Source organism: Larimichthys crocea, chromosome III (assembly GCF_000972845.2).
Source record: "Larimichthys crocea isolate SSNF chromosome III, L_crocea_2.0, whole genome shotgun sequence".
In the NCBI taxonomy this organism is placed as follows: Eukaryota; Metazoa; Chordata; class Actinopteri; family Sciaenidae; genus Larimichthys; species Larimichthys crocea.
This window is the reverse complement of record NC_040013.1, coordinates 23,318,993-23,339,749: the sequence shown is the minus strand read 5'-3', so window position 1 is coordinate 23,339,749 and position 20,757 is coordinate 23,318,993. Positions and strand designations below refer to the sequence as shown.

General features: G+C 40.2%; 1 protein-coding gene across 4 annotated transcripts in view; it reads right to left on the bottom strand.

Annotated features, from left to right (window-relative positions):
- Positions 1-20,634, bottom strand: part of nckap1 (NCK-associated protein 1) — a 33,256-nt gene extending 12,622 nt beyond the window's left edge. Inside the window, exons 1-12 of one of the 4 annotated variants that reach the window (XM_027278315.1) lie at positions 20,492-20,634; positions 12,771-12,788; positions 8,132-8,242; positions 5,057-5,149; positions 4,885-4,941; positions 3,462-3,604; positions 3,225-3,315; positions 2,690-2,827; positions 2,547-2,595; positions 2,297-2,453; positions 1,992-2,048; positions 1,431-1,527 (exon numbers count right to left, since the gene is read on the bottom strand). In XM_027278315.1, coding sequence (XP_027134116.1) covers positions 1,431-1,527; positions 1,992-2,048; positions 2,297-2,453; positions 2,547-2,595; positions 2,690-2,827; positions 3,225-3,315; positions 3,462-3,604; positions 4,885-4,941; positions 5,057-5,149; positions 8,132-8,242; positions 12,771-12,788; positions 20,492-20,599 — 1,119 coding nt within the window. In that variant the 5' untranslated portion in view covers positions 20,600-20,634. The remainder of the gene's footprint in view (positions 1-1,430; positions 1,528-1,991; positions 2,049-2,296; positions 2,454-2,546; positions 2,596-2,689; positions 2,828-3,224; positions 3,316-3,461; positions 3,605-4,884; positions 4,942-5,056; positions 5,150-8,131; positions 8,243-12,770; positions 12,789-20,491) is intronic. The other 3 variants (XM_027278316.1, XM_027278317.1, XM_027278318.1) reach the window with 3 other exon arrangements.
- Between the last annotated feature and the right edge of the window lie 123 nt (positions 20,635-20,757).

Below are 20,757 nucleotides of genomic sequence, written 5' to 3'. Positions count from 1 at the left end.
GTCATGCAGGCGTAGTATGATTATATTTATTAACATACTGGAATCGGATCCGTACTCGGTATCGGCCGATACCCACAGCACAAGTATCAGTATCGGGAGGGGAAAAAATGGTATCGGACATCTTTAACTACAACGCTCTACAAAAATATACAGGATATCCAGTTAAACACATCTTAAAACGTTAAAGAATTTCAACTTAAGGTCCCTACATTATGACTTTTTTCTGTTGGGAGTGAGATCCAGCATATCCCTATTTAAACACCACAGTACCACCTTTAAAAATAAGCTGCATAAATCTCCAGTTTATTGGCCGCAGATTTTTAAAGCCCTGTGAGCTCCAGTGGCCAGATGGGACCCTCATAAATGTATAACAGAATATATTTGCTAAGCCTGACTGACTCTGTAAACATATTGCCATATTTGGTTCAGAGATTGTGAGAATGCGGTTGCTGCAACTGCTCTCTGTAATTTATCTTGGAGTTTTTGACCTTTCCATTCCCTCCTCAATATCTGTGTGTCTCTCTCTCCTGCCTCTTTGTCCGGCGCTAGGCGTTGTTCGTGTTCATGGCGTTGTCGTTCGCCCGTGATGAGATCATCTGGCTGCTTCGACACGCAGACAACATCCAGAAGAAAAGCACAGACGACTCATAGACAAGTACGCCAACATTACTCCCACACACACACACAGATGTACAAACAGGTGCACCTTTACACCTGAAGTAACACAGTCATTGCATACTTGGCTTATTTGTCTACTTGTGTTGCTTTAGGTTTGTTGATGTGATGTTTGTCTGTGTGTGTGTGTTTTACAGACACATAGCAGAGTTGATCTTCTACATGGAGGAGCTCCGAGCTCACGTCAGGAAGTACTGTGATATGATTATCATTGTGGTAAGGCCTGGCTCAGGTTAAACCCTTTGTAAATCATTAATAAATTCAAGCCATTTATTTTTAAACAGAACAGTATAAAAAAACAGTATGCAATTTGACTAAATCAATCTAGGAATAATTATAATTTTTTATTTAAAAAAGTATTAGACATTATTTAAGTCTCAATGATCAGTGTAACCGAACACTTCTTCAGAGCAGATCTGGAAGACTTGTTTTTATTTAATCATCAAAGTTATTTAATTATTAATTTAAGTCAATAAACTCACTTAATAGTCTTCTGCGCCACACAACTTTTTGAACTGTTTCTCAGGCGCTTTCACCATCATTTCTTTACTCTTCAGCGGTGTGCTGACAAGTGTGACTTAACTTCCGTCTGAAGTGTCAAAGTATTTGCAGTTAATTGTTAATTAACGGTGGCGGGACAAACTCGACATTATAAGGTGAATAATAAGAAACACTGGTGATATCCCCACAGTTGTGGTCTTTAAACAAAATCTAAGTTCCCTTTGTCCGAGACTGAGACAAGTCTGAGTCATTACCTTAGGACCTAGTAGCCCAGGCTGATCGGCTAAAACAGTAGCCAACTCCTTAAGAGCTGATCGGAGAAACTTGCGCCTCTCTCTGTGCATCGAGCCTCTGCAGGGACACAGACAGACAGAGGAAAGTCAGAGCGCAGCATCAAAACACACAAGCATCAAGATTAAACGGTATTTTGACATTTTCAGGACAATCCTTGCGAGAGGACAAAAGTAAGTAGATGACGAGCGACGGCGGAAGAATGAGAATGAAGATGAAAGGGAGAAGATGGAATAAGTAATGAGGGGAAAAAGCAGAGATGAGACAGCGAGCGAGACAAAGAGGAGGATACAACAGCAAAGAAAAAAAAATGAATGAGGGACAAAGATAAGAGGAGAGTGATGTTTCTGTGTGAGACTCCCAGAGAGAGAGAGACTAAAGGCTGGAGGCTGAGCTGAGATGACGGGTAAAGACGGGAAGCAGAGAAAAGAACTGAACAAAGCGTGGCAAATGAAATAAATCCGAAAATGTGAAATATTTAAAAAAGGTATAGGATGACGGGATTAGGAAAATAATGTACATACGCATGAGACAGGGCCTGTTCCTTGCACTCTCGGATGTCATTGATGCGTTTGTTGTATCTGGAAAACACACAAGCAAAAAAAAGACGTGTTAAAAGAGCAAAAACGTACTGAACAATTGTGTTACACTTTATGTACGATGGTCAGAATATGCTAGAGTCCCTATCTTTAAATTCCTTTTTTTGTCCAGCCAGCAGGCCAAAACCCAAAAATAGTCAACCCACAAAACAGGGCATCACATTTCAGGAGCTGGAAGCTGAAGATATTTGTGAGTTTGTGTCAAACAAACCTCTTTCAGTTGCTCTTACCCTCTGATGTTCACAAACAGATCCTCTGCAGCCTTGTGGATATGGAAGACTTCATCCCTGAACAGACAGAGGCAGGTAGAGCTCTGCAGAGCCAGCTTCCACAGAGACAACGCTGCTGCGTCGCTGTTCAGCACCGCATGACACAGGATGAAACCGACTGGACAGGGAAACAAAGAGGAGCGTATGAGTGAATAAACGGGCCCTGACAGGAGCATAGAAGGTCTGAAATCCCTGTTTGTACAGTACTTACAAACAATCCACTTCTCCATTGTGTCCAGTGACAGGTATTCACATGGCATCTAAAGACAGGAGGTAAAAAAACATTCCCCTTTTAGGATCAGACACTATGATTTAAAAATCAGAACTATTCGGTGCAGCCTGCGTCATACTAACAGTGTCTGACTGTGCAGGATTCAGCATGGTGGAGGGAGCAGAGATGAGAGAGAGCAGCTGGGCGTTCCTCCACTGGTCAGCGGACAGATTCCTCCTGGGATAGACCATCTGAAGGCTGATCAAAGCATCTGACAGGGACTGGAGGAGGAGAAAGACGGGATGAAGAGAGAGAAACAGGCGGTGGGACAGGAGGGAAAGAAGAGAGGCGCAAGGAGAGTAATAAAGGGAATAAAATATGAAGTTTTTTATGGCATTAGAGATATGCAAAATTATTTTAACTGTGTACAGTGAGCTGTCACATCAGACTGTGGAACCTAATAGCCGCCGTCTCTAAGTAAATCAATTTTTCAGCTCCCAGTTGCAGGACAGGAAATTGTTCTGCTCTGACTGACTGGTCAGAGGTCACGGTGCTATGGCAACTGTGCCTCGGTAGAAACAACTACGGTACACGCTAGAAATCACTTCACCATTTTAATGAGAGTCTGTGTTTACAGACGAGAAGAAGAAAACTTTGAACATGATGCAGATCGCTCACCTTTCCATGTGGAACAAACTCCTCCATCATCTTCTTCAGAGGGTTCTCGTAATCCACGATCATCTGGCCCAATCTGGGGTACTCCCGGTCACTGCGACACACACACACACACAGCATGATGTTATGACAGAAAACACAGTCAGTCACTTGACTTTTCAACACATGGCTGGTTCAGATATTCTTAATATTCTCTGTGTGTATAATAAGCGAGTCCGGCTGTGTGTGTGTTTCGGTCACCTGGCTCCATGCGTCATCTCGTGGGCGTAGTTGTACAGTCCTATGATGGCTTTCCTTTCCTCTATGCGAGACAGTATCGTCATCAGAGTAGTGTAAGTCACCACCAGGTCCAGGTAATTTTTGGTCAGGTCAAAGTTCACCGTCTGACAGGAAACAAAGACAAAAGTGTCATTCCTTCACCTCTGCAGCGGAGAGCAACAGTTTAATAACTGTTATGCAAACGTTACATGTAACAGGATGAGAACCGAGTGTGAATACGCCTCAGCGTTCACTTTGTTGTATAAGTATGAGATGTGCTGAGTAAAGAGACGAGAGCGAGGAAAGAAAAAGTCAGCAGGATTCTTCAAGACAACGTGTCAGGACATGTAGAGGAAAAGAATATGGACGAAGGGAATTTAAAGTAACTCTTTAAGACGGGGTGTCAAACATAAAGACAGAACCGGTGCGGTCCGGCCCACGAGATGACTAAGCAAAGTGTGAAAAATCGCAGAGAAGACATTCATTGGAATATTTATGCCTTCAGTTTAATGTGAAAAAAACAGACATAAAGGTTGAAAGTGCACAAATTCTCATGATGTTATGACTCCAGAGTTTCTCTTACAGGGAGTTTTTTGTTGTTGTTTTTTTTGGGGGTGTGGTTATGAACTAAAATGAGCCTGACACTCCTGATTTAAAAACTTTATTTAACAACAAAAGAAACTTCATATCACCTCTAAAAAAAAGCACATTTACTCAGACTTAATTTGCACATTTAGACTGAGTTCATCAACACGCTTCACTTGATTTGACAGTTAAGTTATTCTTAAATACTTTTGTATTTTAGGTTCCTTCTGTGTCCATTTACTGTACAGTCAAAAGTTGTAGCCTCATCGCTTTATAATTCAGTCACACCCATTGGTGTGGCTGCTGTGCCAACACTACTATGATACCATCTTTTCTTTTACCTCATTGAATCTCACTGCTCACTGTCTAATTTAATTTGTTAATTTACTATCTTGATTATCCATTGTTATATTTGGTATTTTTCATATCGTTTTCACCTATGCAACAGAACTTTCTGTCAAATTAGCAATTGCATTAGAATAAACCGTATTTTAACTGAGATCCAGGAAAAGCCTTTTCCAAAAAACACGAGGAGAGCTGAGTCTGTTGCTGTCACACAGCTGATGCTTTGGTATTTATCCCCACAAAGAGATCTTCACTAAAGAAGCAGAGACCAAGTACAGCCTCCTGCTTCTTAATAACACCAGAACATGACAGTGTTATGCCTCTGGTGAATTCAAATACTTAAAACAATTCTCTAACCATGTCAATCAAAACTGATGGCTTTGTTTTATACGCTGTTTTAATGGACTGCATTAGATTCGACCTCCTGAAGTGGCCACCGAGTGGATTTGTCAATGTCGCATTTAACGGCACTTACAATGTCAAAGAAGACCTGGCAGGCGTCGATAGTGTTCAGCAGCTCGCACACATGGTCCTGTTGATAGAGGATTACAATTAACACCATATAATCCTTCACACATACTGTTAGAGTGTGTGTGTGTGTGTGTGTGTGTGTGTGTGTGTGTGTGTGCGTGCGTTTGTTTTCCTACCTTGAATTCCATGACATCTACAAAGGTGAAATAGTAGAGGGCCAGATTCTTCAGAATCTCTGACTTTTCCTTCTGCAGCTGAGCCAGCTGTTGCTGTAAACACGGCAGAGTGCACGCAGTCAACAGAAATGTTATGAAATAACAACATATGACTTATTAAAACATATCAGTAAAACCTGTTTACCCTGAGCGCAGTAATGAAGACAATCTGTGACTACTTACTGCGTCTCCCCTTTTGGCTTTTTGTCGGTACTTTACTTAAAATGTGTTTCCACTTATTAATAAATCGGGCTGAGCTAAATTAGAGTCCAGGCTGTGGTTTGATTCTGTGCTGCAGAATGATTTCATGCACAAGTTACATTAATTAAGTAAATATTCAACTGGCCAACTATACGAGTGGTGGATCAAACAGTTGATGAGATCCAAACTAACACATGATACTCTGATAAACTCTGGCCCGGTTCACATTTTTATAAAAACCATAGCGAGAAATATCTGCCAAAGTTTCCCTTCAGGGATCAATACAGTTCATTAGTTTCTCTTAATTTTGTCTTGACAACAAGCTGATATAACTGAAGTACTGTTGCTGAATAATTCTGTGTTATCGGAGCGAGTAAAACTTTTCCTTCAAGGCTACAAGCAGAGAGAAGCACAGATAACTAGATACAAAGATAGATTATGAAATGTAATTTTTTATTCATTTTACTTTGGTACAACATTTCCTTCATTTGAATATTTGTTTACAAACACTACAGATATTGTCTGCGTGCGATAATGACAGTGACATTATTCACTTCTTTTTAATTAATTTCTTTATTTACTTAATTAGAAATTTGTTTTTTCAACTCGACTTTTATATTAAATGAAAAACTAATTATTTATGTTTGGAAACAGACTCAGAATAAAAAGTCTGAGGGTGCGCAGACTTTCCTGTTTGAGTAAAAATGTTTGACCAGAGTAAAATCTGAGCCGGGCGCTTCACCCAATAGTGCCTTGGCTGAGTTTTCTACAAGTCAGAGTTTAAAGACAGAAGTGAGGCGGGAAATTCAAAGAGTGAACGAAGCATCAAAACCTTTTTCTGTACCTGTCGATGTCTGGAAAAGTTAAGCTGTGGATGTAACGTGTTTTTAAAAATAAAAAAAACCCAGACTTTAAAATAATTTTGAAAAGATTGTCACATCAATCTTTTAACAAGCTGGAGAATATACACATACATGTAAAAGCAATGTGAAAGCTTTATCTTTAGCTAATAAGAAGCAGCTTCTGTTTACATGACAGAAATGACTGAATCATACTGTATGTAAATTTAACCCAGCCCCGAAGCTGTGTGTGTATGTGTGTGTGTTTCAGATCAAAACTGTAACTTTAACCAGTGCAGACGACGAGATAAAGTGGAAAAAGTGTAAGAAATGACAAGTGTAGAGAGCGTGCGACTGTGCTGCTGCACCAAGGAGTTAAAACTGACCCAAAGAATGAGTTTTACTGTTACCTTTTAAGTGTTTTCTGCCCCTTTACCTCATTTTGAACGGCCGATTCCTCTAAACTTCTGTTCAGGTTGCTGCTAACTTACAGAGGCAGACGTAAGGACCTCAAACCTGTCCACACACTAATGAACCATCGCTGACAGAAAAGAAATTAGTATATACGCTCCAAAACACTCCTTAGTGCAGGCAGTCAGCCCGTCACTCAAATAGCCAGCCAGCCATCGACTCAAACTCGCAGTCAGCCAGCCGGCAAACCGGGTAGTTAAACCAGCCACACAGTCACACTCAGTGGATGAAGGATAGAAAGTAAAAAAAATGCCGCCAGCGAAGAGAGAGAAAGGAGAGAGAAAAAAGCAGAGCAACGCAAAACACACTCCAAAAACAGGTACAAAAAAAAAACAAAAAAAACATTATTACAAAACTTAGGTACGTGAACTAAAATACAGAAACTTACCAAAAAGCACAAGTCCGGTATAAGCCAAGTTTAGCATGCAGAACACAAACAAACACAGAAACAAAGCAGAAAACAACGTAAGGGACAATTTCTGCACAGTTATACTGAATAAAGCAGTTAGCTCCACACACACACAAACACTCACATTCATTCATACACACACACACACACACACACACACACACACACACACACTCACACACGGGCACACACACGGGCACACACGCACGCACACACACTCACATTCATTCATTCATTCACACACACGGGCGAGCACACACACACACACTCACATTCATTCATTCACACACACACACACACACACACACACACACACACGGGCGAGCACACAGCTCTTTGCTCAATGACAGTTTTACATAAACACATAGGCCAGAAGCTATGAGCTAAGCTAACAAGTAAAGCCAAAAGACACATTTGATGAGCAATGACTTGGTTTAGTTCACGTATCACGCACACACACACACACACACACACACAAACACACACACACACACACACACGTTTAACTGTACTAAATGGTGTTTTTAAATCAAGATTCCCCTTGTTATATAAAACTACGTTCAGTCACATGACTAACAAAAGATGAACTGGTTCTACGAATCAAAATCAAAATGAGGAGCTGCTTTATTTTCTCCAGTATTTTCACTTGTGATGGTGTTTTGTGACATTTAAAAGTTTACGTGATCATCACTTCATTGAATAATAAATGAATATTGAGACTGTAGATTCAATTTCACACAAGTAATTTGCTTGTACGTCAAATAAAACAACATTTAAGAGTCTACATCATAATAACTGATGCTGAGATTGACAGATGAGATCTGGCTATGACAGAACATATTAACTATTATAATTTCACATCATTCGCTTGTATGTAAGTTAAACTAACCCTGACCTTTCAATAACTAATGTGTGTATTCTTTGCATTTTCCAGGTATGTTCAGCTACACTTTCTTTCATGTCATTTTTGCGAGAAATCGTGATATGGAATATTGTGTAAGTGCAGCACGTGTTAAAGCAAAAATCAAATCACACCGGTGACCGGACGCTCTTTCACTCTCTTGCTCTCTGCATCACACAAAACGCAGCGCAGACGTACATGCAGGGCGTACTTACGTTATTATTCCGTGTCTCCACAGCAGGGAACTTCCTGACAATAAATTTAACGGCAGACTCCAAGTTCTTATCGACGAGATAGGAGGGCTTAGCCTTGGGGTCGCCACATGCCTGGAAAGGAGAGAAGAAGAAGAAGATGTGAGGAGAGACCAAACAAAAGAAAAAAGGTAAGTACAGTACACTGCTGCTACTGAAACACACACAATTCAGATTTTACTTCTATTATTCTAACATTTATCTCCTCATGGTCAGGCATGTTAGATGTGTGGTCATCACCAGGGAAACATTTAGTGCTTTACAGTGAAAACTGGTTTATCCTGGCCCAGGATATGAGAGGAAGGGTTGGGTTCAGGTGAATGAGACACCAAGTGAAATTTCCAGACCAGAGGCGTATTCAAGACATGAAAACAAACGCATGCAAACTTGACGCTTGTGACCTGTGCAGTCTAATTTGCCATTCAGATGCACGTGTCAATTGGGTGGATGACAATCGGCAGGGCAGATTAGAGTTAAGTTTGGAGGTCCGCTGTTTTCATGTTTGGATAAACCAGGTTCAACTGTAGTAAAAAAGACTGAGATCATCAGTGGTTCTCAGCTGCTGAGCTGTGGAGACGCAGAGAGCCGAGCCTCGATTCCGAAATGTTGATTTAAAAACACAAATTATACTTCTGATAACAGATTTGTCTGCAAATTTGACGACTCGTTGTACCGTCTGGATCGGCATCGGACGTTTTCCACAACACAGACAGGAGGAGAACCACTGAGGGAAGTCCCAGGTAATGAGAGGGTTTCAGTTTCAAACACTGTCTGTGAGCCCGTCACTGGTTAGTACCACCGCATGACGGGCTGAGTGATGGACGGGTAAGAATGAGGAAGGGAGTGAATGAAACAGAAGAGAGAGAGAGAGAAACACAGAGGAGGAAAAAAACGGAAGTAAAAGTGAGAAATGATTCAAGAGAAATGGAAAGAGAGATAAGTAGTGAGAGAGAAAGTCTTTCCTCTGAATATTTCCTGTCATCTGCGCCTACGTGAGCTCAGTTCTCTATGCTCTATTCCACTACAGGTGCTGCTGTCTGACTTCTTGACTGCCCTGACTCCCGGCAGGAAGCAACAGCGCTCATGCATTATGGGTAGTGTAGTAGTGAATGGTGAGGAAGATGTGAGGTCCATGCATGCAAAGTGCCATAAACAGAGTGAACGTATAAAGTTTTGTTGGCTGCCAACACAGAGGAACAATCCTAGAAGAGGTCAGTGCCTTTGACCGTTCTGAGGATTTAGTTCCTCATGGTTAAACTTTGAGTTTAGAAAGTGGAAGCACACATTTAGAAAGAAAAGGCCATAAAAATAAAATAAAATCTACAAACACAGAACTATTAAATGTAATGTTTTGACCCTGCGATAAAACACACCACAGCTAATGAACCGACAGGCTTGGAAACAGAACCACAACCAGAAAACCGCGTGGATTTCAGTTTGCATGGCGCCGAAACATTTTCGAGCTTTTAAAGCCAGTGCAAAATGAAACCTGGAGAAAACTGCGACACATGCTAGTTCACACACAGCAGGTAACTCACAAACCCCCGGTGCAAACGTGATGAAACACACAAGCTGAAGATTCGACTTGCTGACGTGTAGCAGTGGAGTTTTTAATAATAATTTAAAAAAACACTGCACTGCAGTCACATTTTGCGTCGTGTCTGCTGACGATGGGTGTGGTCAGTGTGACAGACTTTAAAACCTTCAACCCACAGAAATCTGTGTTTTTCTGCCTTCAAGGATTTGATGTTTCATCACCCTTTAAATTTACAGATTACCTACGACTACTACGGAATCACATCAGAGCCACGACTGTGGACGCTGCTGCTTTAACTGCGAGTTTAGCATCTGCTAGAATTCAACACGAGATGCTAAATGGTGTAAAAAAAAGGTTTAATTAGTTCGAGTAATTATCCTGACATGAAAAAATAAAGTATAGCCTGCTTCTCAGGAAAACCCAACTAAACGAAAAACTCAGCATACTCACTCACTAAAACAAACATGAAACACACCCACTACAACTGCAGGGTCTCGCACACAAGACACTTGGGGGGGAGGGATTTGACACAGAAAAAAAACAACACCACACAACACCAACATGATTTCAATACTCATCGATGACACACACCGGACCTTGAGTCTCAGCTTGTTTCCTTGTGCCCAACTTCTCGCACACCTGACCAGATTTCCAACTTCCAACGGCCGTCAATGCACACGGTCAATTTTTACTCTTTTACAGCTACTGGTCAAAGAAAATCTGTTCAGGTGTGTGAGACGCAGACTGAAGTTCAAAGTATGTTCAATGAGAAACAAGGAAATCAAGATGTGACTGTGAAATCCATGCAGTTGCAAAAGCACAAGCTCTGTTGTTGCTGTCGTTGCTAACACAGCGCTCTTTCTGATGACAACACACCACTAGCCTCACCCTACACAACAGACTAGTCTCTATGTTGGCCACTAAAAATGTAGTTACCCTTTGACTCACGCCGGGGAACTGCAGAGTGAAAAACACTGTCCGGTTACTGCATAACATTGGAATGCTGACTAAAAAAGGGACAGTACAAATGTTTTCCATGTTTTAGCCCAGAGTCAAAGAAAGCCATTACAGCCAAAACTCTGTCACCTTTAGCTTTAACTTTTAAGGTTGGTCACGACTGTAAACTTTTACAACTGGAGTCTGAAAACTTGTATGTGCTCTCTTCATTAATTTTGTGAAGCACTTTCTGATTCTCAAGATTGCTTCTCTACAATTAAACTGATTTATTCACTTACTTGTTGGTGCATTCAAATGATTGTAGGACGCTCCAACATCCAAGACTTGTGGGTAACGGACCAACAGTGATTTTATGATGCAACAAACTACCAAAATAAATCACATTATTTTATATTTCTGGTGTGATTTTCAGACTATGGTTCGCACAGGTTCCCACAAACACTTGAAAGCAACAAAAAAAGATGTTTTCATCACTGTCTGCATTACAGGTGACAGTGACATGACTGACAAAGAGGTAAATAATTAGCAACACACTGACATTCAAGGTAAACACCTCTGTTTTGGATAATGGTTATGTACTGTAAGTTATACATAAGTTATAATAGATGGGCCAAAACATGAAAAGAGATAGATTAGCTTCAACTAACCTACTTACTTCCAATGAGTAAAGTTACAGAAAAAAAGCATCAAGATTTATTCATTTCTACTGGTTTTCTGTCATTTATAATGGCATGGCATTGTCCATTAGTGCTGGTGGTGGCTAGTGCATTAAGCTGGCTGGCTGGGTTTGGTTTGGGTGGGGTGGGGTGGGTTTGGGTGGGGAGGGAGCTGATGGAAAGATGGATGGAAAGGAGGGACGCGGTGAATGAAGGAACAGGGCATGGGAATAAGCTGAGACTCAGTAGGAGGTCAGGGAGGAGTAAGGGAGCTGTTGCCTGGATACCAGAACAGATCTTAAGTCTTGCCTCCGCCATCGTTTCTCCACTCCGGGTAGTAATTAGCAGCCGAGCTTCTCATAGGGTCTCCCCCCTTCCACCACCATACCAGCATATGGCAGGGGACTGTGGAATAGCTAGCACTGTGCCGGGGTAACCTACATCTGAAGACTAATTATGGCTGCTGATCACTGGATGAAATATTCAAACACCCCATGGCACGTTTTTTCCCACGCTAAAACAAACTTCCTCCTCGCGTGCTCAAGCTGTTTTTTGTCTGTCGTTCCTCACACTGTAAGGAGGGATTTACTGCTGCAAAAAGAACAGAAAAGAAACAGAGGAGCTCCGAAGAATGGATGGTTTCATGTGATTAAGGAGCAGAACAACTACAACCTGCTAAGAGCTGGCTGACTGCCTGGACTGGCTGCTGGACACAGGGTGATCTTCGCTCATCCTTTTGTGTTTGTCAGCATGACTTAAGTTTGTTTCTCTGCCAGAAACCAATTCACAAACAAATTTTAAACTGTCATCTAAAAAAAAGTGCTTGTTGGGATGATGCAGTGAGAAATCGCCTGCCAGATCAATTCATTCATCATTTTTACAGCGATTGTTGAGTTTGTGGTGACTAATAAAAAGTAGAAAACGCTGTCCAGATAAACAATATTTAACATTTCTATGTTGAATTAATGTTTCTGATAATCAGATTATAATAATCGGAGTATAGAACTATCAGTACCATATCTGGAGCCACAAATGTATATGCACCCCTTTTGTCAGGTACGTACGATATTCATAACTCAATATTTCTGGCATTCGCCAAAAGAAGGGTTAATCTAGTTTGGCTAGTTTGGTGTAAAATGAAATAAAAAGCACTCTTTTCCCAAACAAAGCACACAAAAAAATTAAGTGTATTATAAGCAAATGAATAATAACACTGAATTTCCACTGGGGGGTTGGTGAGTAGAGCCCAGCCTTACTCTCAGCATCACAGATTCAAACATGAAGAGAGGAGTGAGGCACAAAGGAGAGGACCAACAGATCAGTACAGGTAGCCAGGAAGAGGAGGAGGACGGATAGGAGGAGGGAAAAGAAGGGAAGAGGAAGGAGTTGAGGAGAGGTGAAAAGGGGAGGGGAGGTGGGGTTTCATAAGTGGAAGGTGATAAACTTTGCAAACCTTCCAAACTTGTCCTTGCTGCATAGGAGAGGGGGGAAGCATTGGAACGGAGAGAAGAAGAGAAGAAATCAAAACAAAGAGCCCACCCAGACAAACTGCTGGATCACTGATCTACACACTCGCTCACACACATAAAACACACATACACACACACACAGACTCTCACACAGCTGCATATCTGAGAGTTTAGTTAGGGATAGCCACACTGCCATTTCTTTAACACAACACATAAAAAAAACAACACATGCGGCACCGACATGTGACCATATTGTGTTCAACATAAGGCTGTCGTATCCCGACCTACACACTCAGACACATTGAACATAACACATCCATTTTAAAAGAGTGTGAAATAATATGGCTGACTGTCAGCGGCGGTGTCTGTCTTATGAAGTGAACGGTGTGAATCAAAGTTTGGCCACTCGCAAACGTTTCTCCTCCATGGCTGTTGCTTAGTAACTGACAAATGCAGCGAGCAGTCCCTGATGGCTGAAGCGCTGAAATGCTTCATCGCCGGTGATCGCTCCCGATTCGTGTCGGAATTTATCGTTTCGTGGCCACGTTGGCGACATGATACGCTTATTTTTAAAAGAGCGACAGCATCCTACTGCGTTCCAGTCAGACTGTGGTGGCACTTTAAGAGGGAGTGGGTGGTGAAGTGGCACGTAAAATAGTCAAATAGTGTTGTCGTCTGGGGAACTGAGATCAAAACTGATGTTGACTGCTCAGGTGGTTTCTGTTGCATAATGCATGCCCATCCTGTGGATACATCCAATACTGGATCGTGTTGCAGGTTAACGTCCCGTCTAGCTGATAAAAACATTGAACTGTAAGTTCACTGTGCTGTTTTTGGACTGTAGTCATGATAAATTTAAAACCGTATATTTGTAACTGAGAGCAAAACTGATGTTGACTGCTCAAGTCTTTAATGGTTCATGATCACTGTGCTAATTTTATGTAGGGCATTACACTGTATGTGTATATCGAAATGGGTTTATATGTGAGCTGATAATCTCTACGCAAAGAATTTGTAGGCAAGGGCCCAAGGTTTTGCCACAGGAAGTGTATTGAACAATGACATGTGAGTGGGTTAGCTTTCAGTTATCTGTTCGTTTAAATGGAATTAGCCGAACGTCTGTCCTGTTATTCTTGCGTTTCAGACAGAGGAAGCCTCAGCACGGATATCCAATATCTATTTTCTGGATGTCCGCTGGCTACACTGGCTGTTCCCCTAAATCTTCAGGCGATCGCTGAAGAGTAAAAACAATTTTTAAACTAGGTATTCAGAAAGTGCCTCCTTTACATTATTTGTCCACTGACGATTCATTCCGATTAAAATCTCCTGCTCAGAATGCATGTTGCTCACAATTCTTAAATTTAAAAGGATCCGTATCACGATCGTTTGATCACCATCGGCCAATATATCATCAGATGTTTTTAATCCAGTGTCGCTCGGGCTCATATATTCCCCCCCACTAGAAATGCACCAATTGAATCCATCACATCAGGATACTGAACCTTACTGAAGTGAACTGGGTATTGGCGAGTTTCTTTATTAATGTCTCCACTGTCAGTTACATTATTCAGTCGCAGTGAGGCTGCCACAGCGACCTTTCGTTACATTTATTTTTACATGCCTGATATTAGTTTGGTAGTAACTGTTTAGGTGGAGAAGCAGTATCAGGACAGATAACGCAAGATCGGTGCATCCCTACTCTAATCATGTGGTTGCATTGTGTACAGTTGAGCAGTTGTCTGCAGGAATGATGAAAATAAGGATCCCTGGGCGATTACAGCCCATGATGAGTCAGCCAAAGCCATCGATCTAATCAGTATGGAAGTAAAATAATACATGGTGTAGTGCTTCAGATCAGACTTTGGTTTAATCAGAATTATTTTGGAGTGACGTGAAGCAAAGTTGCACCATTCAACTTTCAGTGTGTTATAATGGCATAAAGTCCTGACCGGGTTGTTTATCTGGCACATGATTAACTACACGCTGTTTATTCATCAGTTTTCTTATCTGTTGAGTTTCTTCTCGGGAAGTGGAAGAGAAAAAAAAAAGAGGAACAAGAACAGTCAAGGGAAACAAACATCAAGAGAAAATGTGAGTTAACACTCCAGTCATATTTTACTCTCAGTTTCATTTAGACACAATTAATCTAATTTAATCCTTAATGTTAAACGTTGAACTAAATTCAGTGTGCATTTCCAGCAGTAGGCGATGTATTGAGCACGGAAAAGAAAAGGGGATCCCTCAGCAACATTATGAAGTCTCCTACCATCTAAACAGAGATGTGCAGTCGTGCTATGGAGGGCTGAAAGCCTGCACAAACCTGTACACTCACAGCCTTCAAGTAAACAACTGCACATATTAAAATATATATTTTAAAAGGTGCCAACAGTCTGATGAAATTCAGTTTGTGCTGCGTTTTTCTCAGGGACATCCTCCATTGAAAGACCATGAGAAATTTATGGCGGTGTTGGCCAATTTGCCGTTAACGGCTCATAAAATATCCTTGAAATTAGAAATGAAGGTTAAACAACAAAAAAAAACCCTGCCTCTGGTAAATCAGGGCTGCCCTTCATTAAATGTCAACCTGTAATTTTTCCCCCAGTACATTATTATTCATGTGTGACTGCAGCTACTGTCCCCTTCAGAGCCACCACAGGTAAACCTATTACTAAGGCTGCACTTTCCCCAGTGCATTCTGGGAACCAGACAGGGGCAGGTTTTAGTGTTTTGACAGCTTCGGTGAGCGTGCAGCACAAGGCGGGAGAAAATGTTGGCACCACAAAGCCAGCAGAAGACGAATATCCTGATCTCACACAACCCGCTGCGTCATCAAAAAACAAAACAATCATTATTGGGAAAATAACGCACGAATAGTGGAGACTGAGCTGTTGGAAATAGAGACGGAGATGGCTTTATCTGCTTTAATAAGAGCAGCTGAGTGTCCAGTAAAGGGTGGCGGTAGTGTGAATTATTAAAGTAAATCTCTCTCTGCTAATCATTTAACAATAATTTAAAATTGATTTAATGTCCTTAAATGTCCCCTAAACACTGTCAGAGAGGTGTTCATTTCACTTCATGGTACATGTGAACAAAAAGCAGAACAACAGCAGGGTTTGTACAGCTTCTTAGAGATGAAATTCAAGAACTTTCAAGGAAACTAATGTAAAGATTTCCAGACTCTTGAAACTTTTATCATCACATCTAAATTGTTACCTCGATTGCAAGTTTGGGAAGTTTACAGAATTCCTTTATATCCATAGAAATCAAAGTATATTGTCATCACTATGTTGTTCGTATCAACTTTGATTGTATGTTTTCATCATGATTATTTAATGAGTTGAGCTTAAACCCCACCGGGCACGTTACTGGGCATGCTACGTAGTTATACTGTTTCCCTATTGTCTGTTTTTACAATCGGAAGCTCGCACAGGGTGTTTTATTTTGAAAAACCACCAGATTCTCTATGCTGTTTCTGTGCCTGACTTTCGGACAGCTTGAGCTGCTCTGTGCCGGGCAGAGACCCACTTCTGGGAGGCTTGTGAAATGGACCGCAACACTTCTGGTGGGGTTTGAAATACTGACTAGAACGGCTGCGATTTTAGCTCCGGTGGTTGCGGCACACTCAAAACACGTTGAATTGAGGACAGTGCAACAAGCCGAGAAAACATTAAAAGATTTTTGCATGTGTGATTATGTCTATTAACACCAGATTATATTTAAAATTAAATTTAAAAAGGAGTATATTTGAGTTCAAGCATATTTATTAAAACATTTTCCAAACTTTCAAGACTCTGTACGAACCCTGGACCAGGCTACATTGAGTTTAATAAACATCTCTCTCACACTGTTTAAAGAAAAACATTTTTTAAGGCTTGACATGCATAGTTTCTGTTTAGGATTGTTGCAGGATTTATACAACAAGCTGTGAATACATCCAACACTTCAGTGCATCGTACTGCTGGTTAACGTGGAGTCTGGCCTGCACTTATCTGATAGGCATATGTGTTTTAATAACCGAGGACGCTGTGGGGGGTTACCTGACTGTGTAAGCAGGGTTAAGGAAAATAAACACCCTTTAAGCACTGTGTGCAAGACAAAATATGATGTTAGAAGGTCCTCTGGCTGAAAGATAAGCACAGCAAACAAAAACTTTAATGCCACTCAGCCAAGATTAATTAAAAAAGGTGACTGTTACGGAAACAGATTTTTAAAAAGGTTTTCTGCAGCTGGCTGATGGTGTGTGATGAGTGAATATGCTTTAAGATGGAAAAGAGCTGTGATCTTAGATGATGATATTACCGTTAGTGAGCATGAATTACTCTCTCCCAAAGGCAGAAACAAGAGCAGCAAGTCTGTCACCTCTGTGTTCATTAAGAAACTTAACAAAGCCGCTGATGAGGACTTAGAGACAACTTTGTGAGCAGCTTTATGTGGGAATTTTTCAGGAGATTAAAAAAAAAAAAAGATTAAAAGATTAAACTGGCGTCCAAATTTCTCCAGAATGAGCCCACAGATTGCATCACAGATTACTGTCCCAGTTCTTTCATTTCTAGCTTTGGGATGCAGTAAGATATTTGGATGCTAGAAAGTTTTCTATCATCACAAGGTAAAAAAAACAAACAAAAAAAAAACAAAGAAGAGGAAGCATTAAAAAAAAATAAAAATAAAATAAAAACATTGGAACAGAATATCAGGGTGGATATGTTCAGAAGCCGTATGGTGAGGTAGATCAGGATAGATGTGAGGATGATGGCACGGACAGAAAGAAAAAGGAAGGAAGAAAGGGAGGAAAGGAAGGGCGTACTAAGGAGAGTAATCAGCAGCAAAATCTCTGCGGTCGTGCCTGACTGCTCATACTGTCTCGTAAGAAAAAATACAATGTAACGCCACATTTTGACTGTTGTTTTTAGGCCAATAAATAGGAAACAGTATGGGCTTTCAGACAGTTTAATGTCTACTCTGTGCTCTCTATAACTTTGGTAGGATATGACTGACCTCTTTCTCTTGCTCTCCCTCTTTTTTTTTTTTATTCATCACACATACTCAGGCACAAAGGCTAGTCCCACACAAACAGATCCACTACTCTTTTTCCTCCCACACACACACACAAACCATTGGTGTAATACTTGAGCAACACAGTTAAACAGTCAGTAACATTAATAAATGTGTTATATTTTATATTACTATGACTTAGAGGGACTTTAAACATCAAATGCTACATGTTTGTGCTGTAATAATTAGCTTAAAAAAAAGGTCCAGTGTGTAAAATTTAGTGGCATCTAGTTGGTGAAGCTTCAGATTGCAATCGACTGAATAACCTTGTTTTAAGCGTCAAAGAGAAACTACAGTGAAACTAAATGTGAAAAGGTCGTATGTAGAGAACAGTCTTTGGTTTGTCCCTTCTGGTCTGCTGTAGAAACATGGCAGACTCCATATAAGAGGACCCGCTCCCTCTGTAGATATAAAAAGGCTCATTCAAAAAGGCAAAATAAACATAACAATTAATATTTTTAGGTGATTACACACTAATTAAAAACATTATTCTCCATTCATGTCAATAGATCCAATTAAATCTTACACACTGGGCCTTTAATTGATCAACTGACAACTGTAGCATTCATTATTGAGCAAAACAGCTGTTAAAAAATACAAAATTAAAGAGATAAACACGCACTTATTGATATTTATGTCATTTTTAATACAATGCACTTAATGTTTTAGGCTTGTTTGATAAACTAGGTACTTTTCTTTAATGTATTGGATGATGTTTTTTTCTTAAATGTATTGGATTATTTGGTCACTTTGAGAGGGCACAAAGAAAATGTGACAGCTAATTACCAAAAAAATCTAATGAGGTAAAAGTAGGAGAACGACAAAAATATTGTTTCAGAATATATATATATTTTTTAAACTACAAGCACACAAAAAGAAACACTTTCACCTAAAATTCAAACTATGCTGCATCATTGATTAATGAGCAAAGCAGCTGTTAAAAAAATTAAGAGATAAACATGCACTTTTTGATGCAATTGATATTTATATCATTTTTAATTAGGGATGTAACGATGCATCGTAACACGATTAAAAATCGGTACAAATGCGTGATGATTCACACCGGTTGACAGAAAAAATGAGTCGCGATTCTTCGCGAATGCGAGAGACGTAGTAGGATATGTTCTTTTTCTTATGTCATCTTAAAAAAAGTCACTGGTTGGTGAATCATTTGTTGAACGTCAGACGTCGAGTCACGTGACTTTGAAATAGAGGATGCACCGAGCAGTTTGAAATCACCTGTGTGGCGACTTTTTGGATTCCCTTTATACACAAATACAACCCCGAGCAACATGCAGCAGCATATGAGCCACTGCCACAGTGAGAGGCAAAAGTAACGTTACACCGGTTAACACGAGTTTACTTGTGAGATTGTTTCCAAAGACTGTATTTTGTTGTTTAAAATGACCATTCTCATTTTTATAAGAGAACACAAACTGTTTGAGAGTTTCTGTAAAGAAATACTTTTTTTCCTACAAATAAAAAGATATTTTTATTTGGTCGTAATTTGTCTGGTAGCTCATTTTGATAAAAAAATATTAATAATTGTGAGAAAATCGTATCGTGAACCGGATCGAGTCGTGAGTGTATCGTTACATCCCTATTCTCCATGTATGTCAATAGATCCGATTAAATGTTACACACTGGACCTTTAATTGATCAACTGATTGATTAAAAATACAAAATTAAAAGAGATAAACACGCACTTATTGATATTTATATCATTTTTAATACAATGCACTCAATGTTTTAGGCTTGTTTGATAAACTAGGTCTTTTTTTTAAATGATATTTTTAACGATTAATCGAATAAAAAGGCAAAATATTCGTTTAAAAATCAGCCGTTATTTTTTCAACGTTTAACGTTTAGCTTAGCTGTTAGCTCGGGTGGAAAAACACAAAGTTAGATGAGACTGACTGGTTTGAACTGTGGAAAAACACAAAGTTAGATGAGACTGACTGGTTTGAACTAATAAATCATCTAAAGCTGCGGTTTGTGTCTGTGGTTTGGTGTTTTTGTTTTGTTTTTTGGTGGTGAGCTTCGTGTTTTTTTTTTGTTTTTGTTTTTTTTGGTGGAGCAGAGACGACGCCCGAACCAACAGCTTTAGCCGTTGGTTAGCTTAGCTTAGCTTAGCTACCTAGCCGCCTGCTAACACCGCTGCAGGCCCTGACGGTTTGCCGATTATCACCTCATTTTAACGGTTTCTAATTATTGCTGTGGTTTGTGGTCGATACACGGCCACCACAGCGCTCATAATATGCCTTTTACATTTGTCTCCAACACTATTTTAAATCCAGTTTATGTGTATAAAAAAATAATAAAACAACCAACGGTCGGCTTTACCGCAAGCTAACGCGACAGCTTGTGGCTACATACAGCCCTGCTTCCTTCCATGGGATGCTAAAAGGGACATATTTAGGATAAGTGACGCATATGTATATCTGTTTAAAGAGCATTATTAGTGCCTAATATATCAAATATCAGGGGTGGATTAATCTAGCTACCGTTAACGTTGAGTAACGAGCTAAATCAAGCATTAATACTGTCAACTGACGCTGGTATTGACACTGATTTCGGGTCCATATAATGAGTCCTACGTGGTTACATGGAGATATATCTGCATGTGTGTGTGTGTATGTGTGTGTGTGCGAACCTTTTTGATATTGTAAACACGGGTCAACATCCCGATGCCTCTGTCGTTGAGGATGGTGAGTTTTTCTGCCAGTTTCTGCTGGCTGGGCTGGATCACTCCCCGAGACATCTTGCTCGCTGTGTTCGGTTACAACAAAAAATTCCCCAAATTGAATCCAGAAAAAAAATAAAAATAAAAAATATCACAAATCGCCCGTCAAATGAAATGAAGCAGCTGTGATTTATGGCGTTAGGTTTTTAGATTTCACCCATGTTCGGATAGCTTCC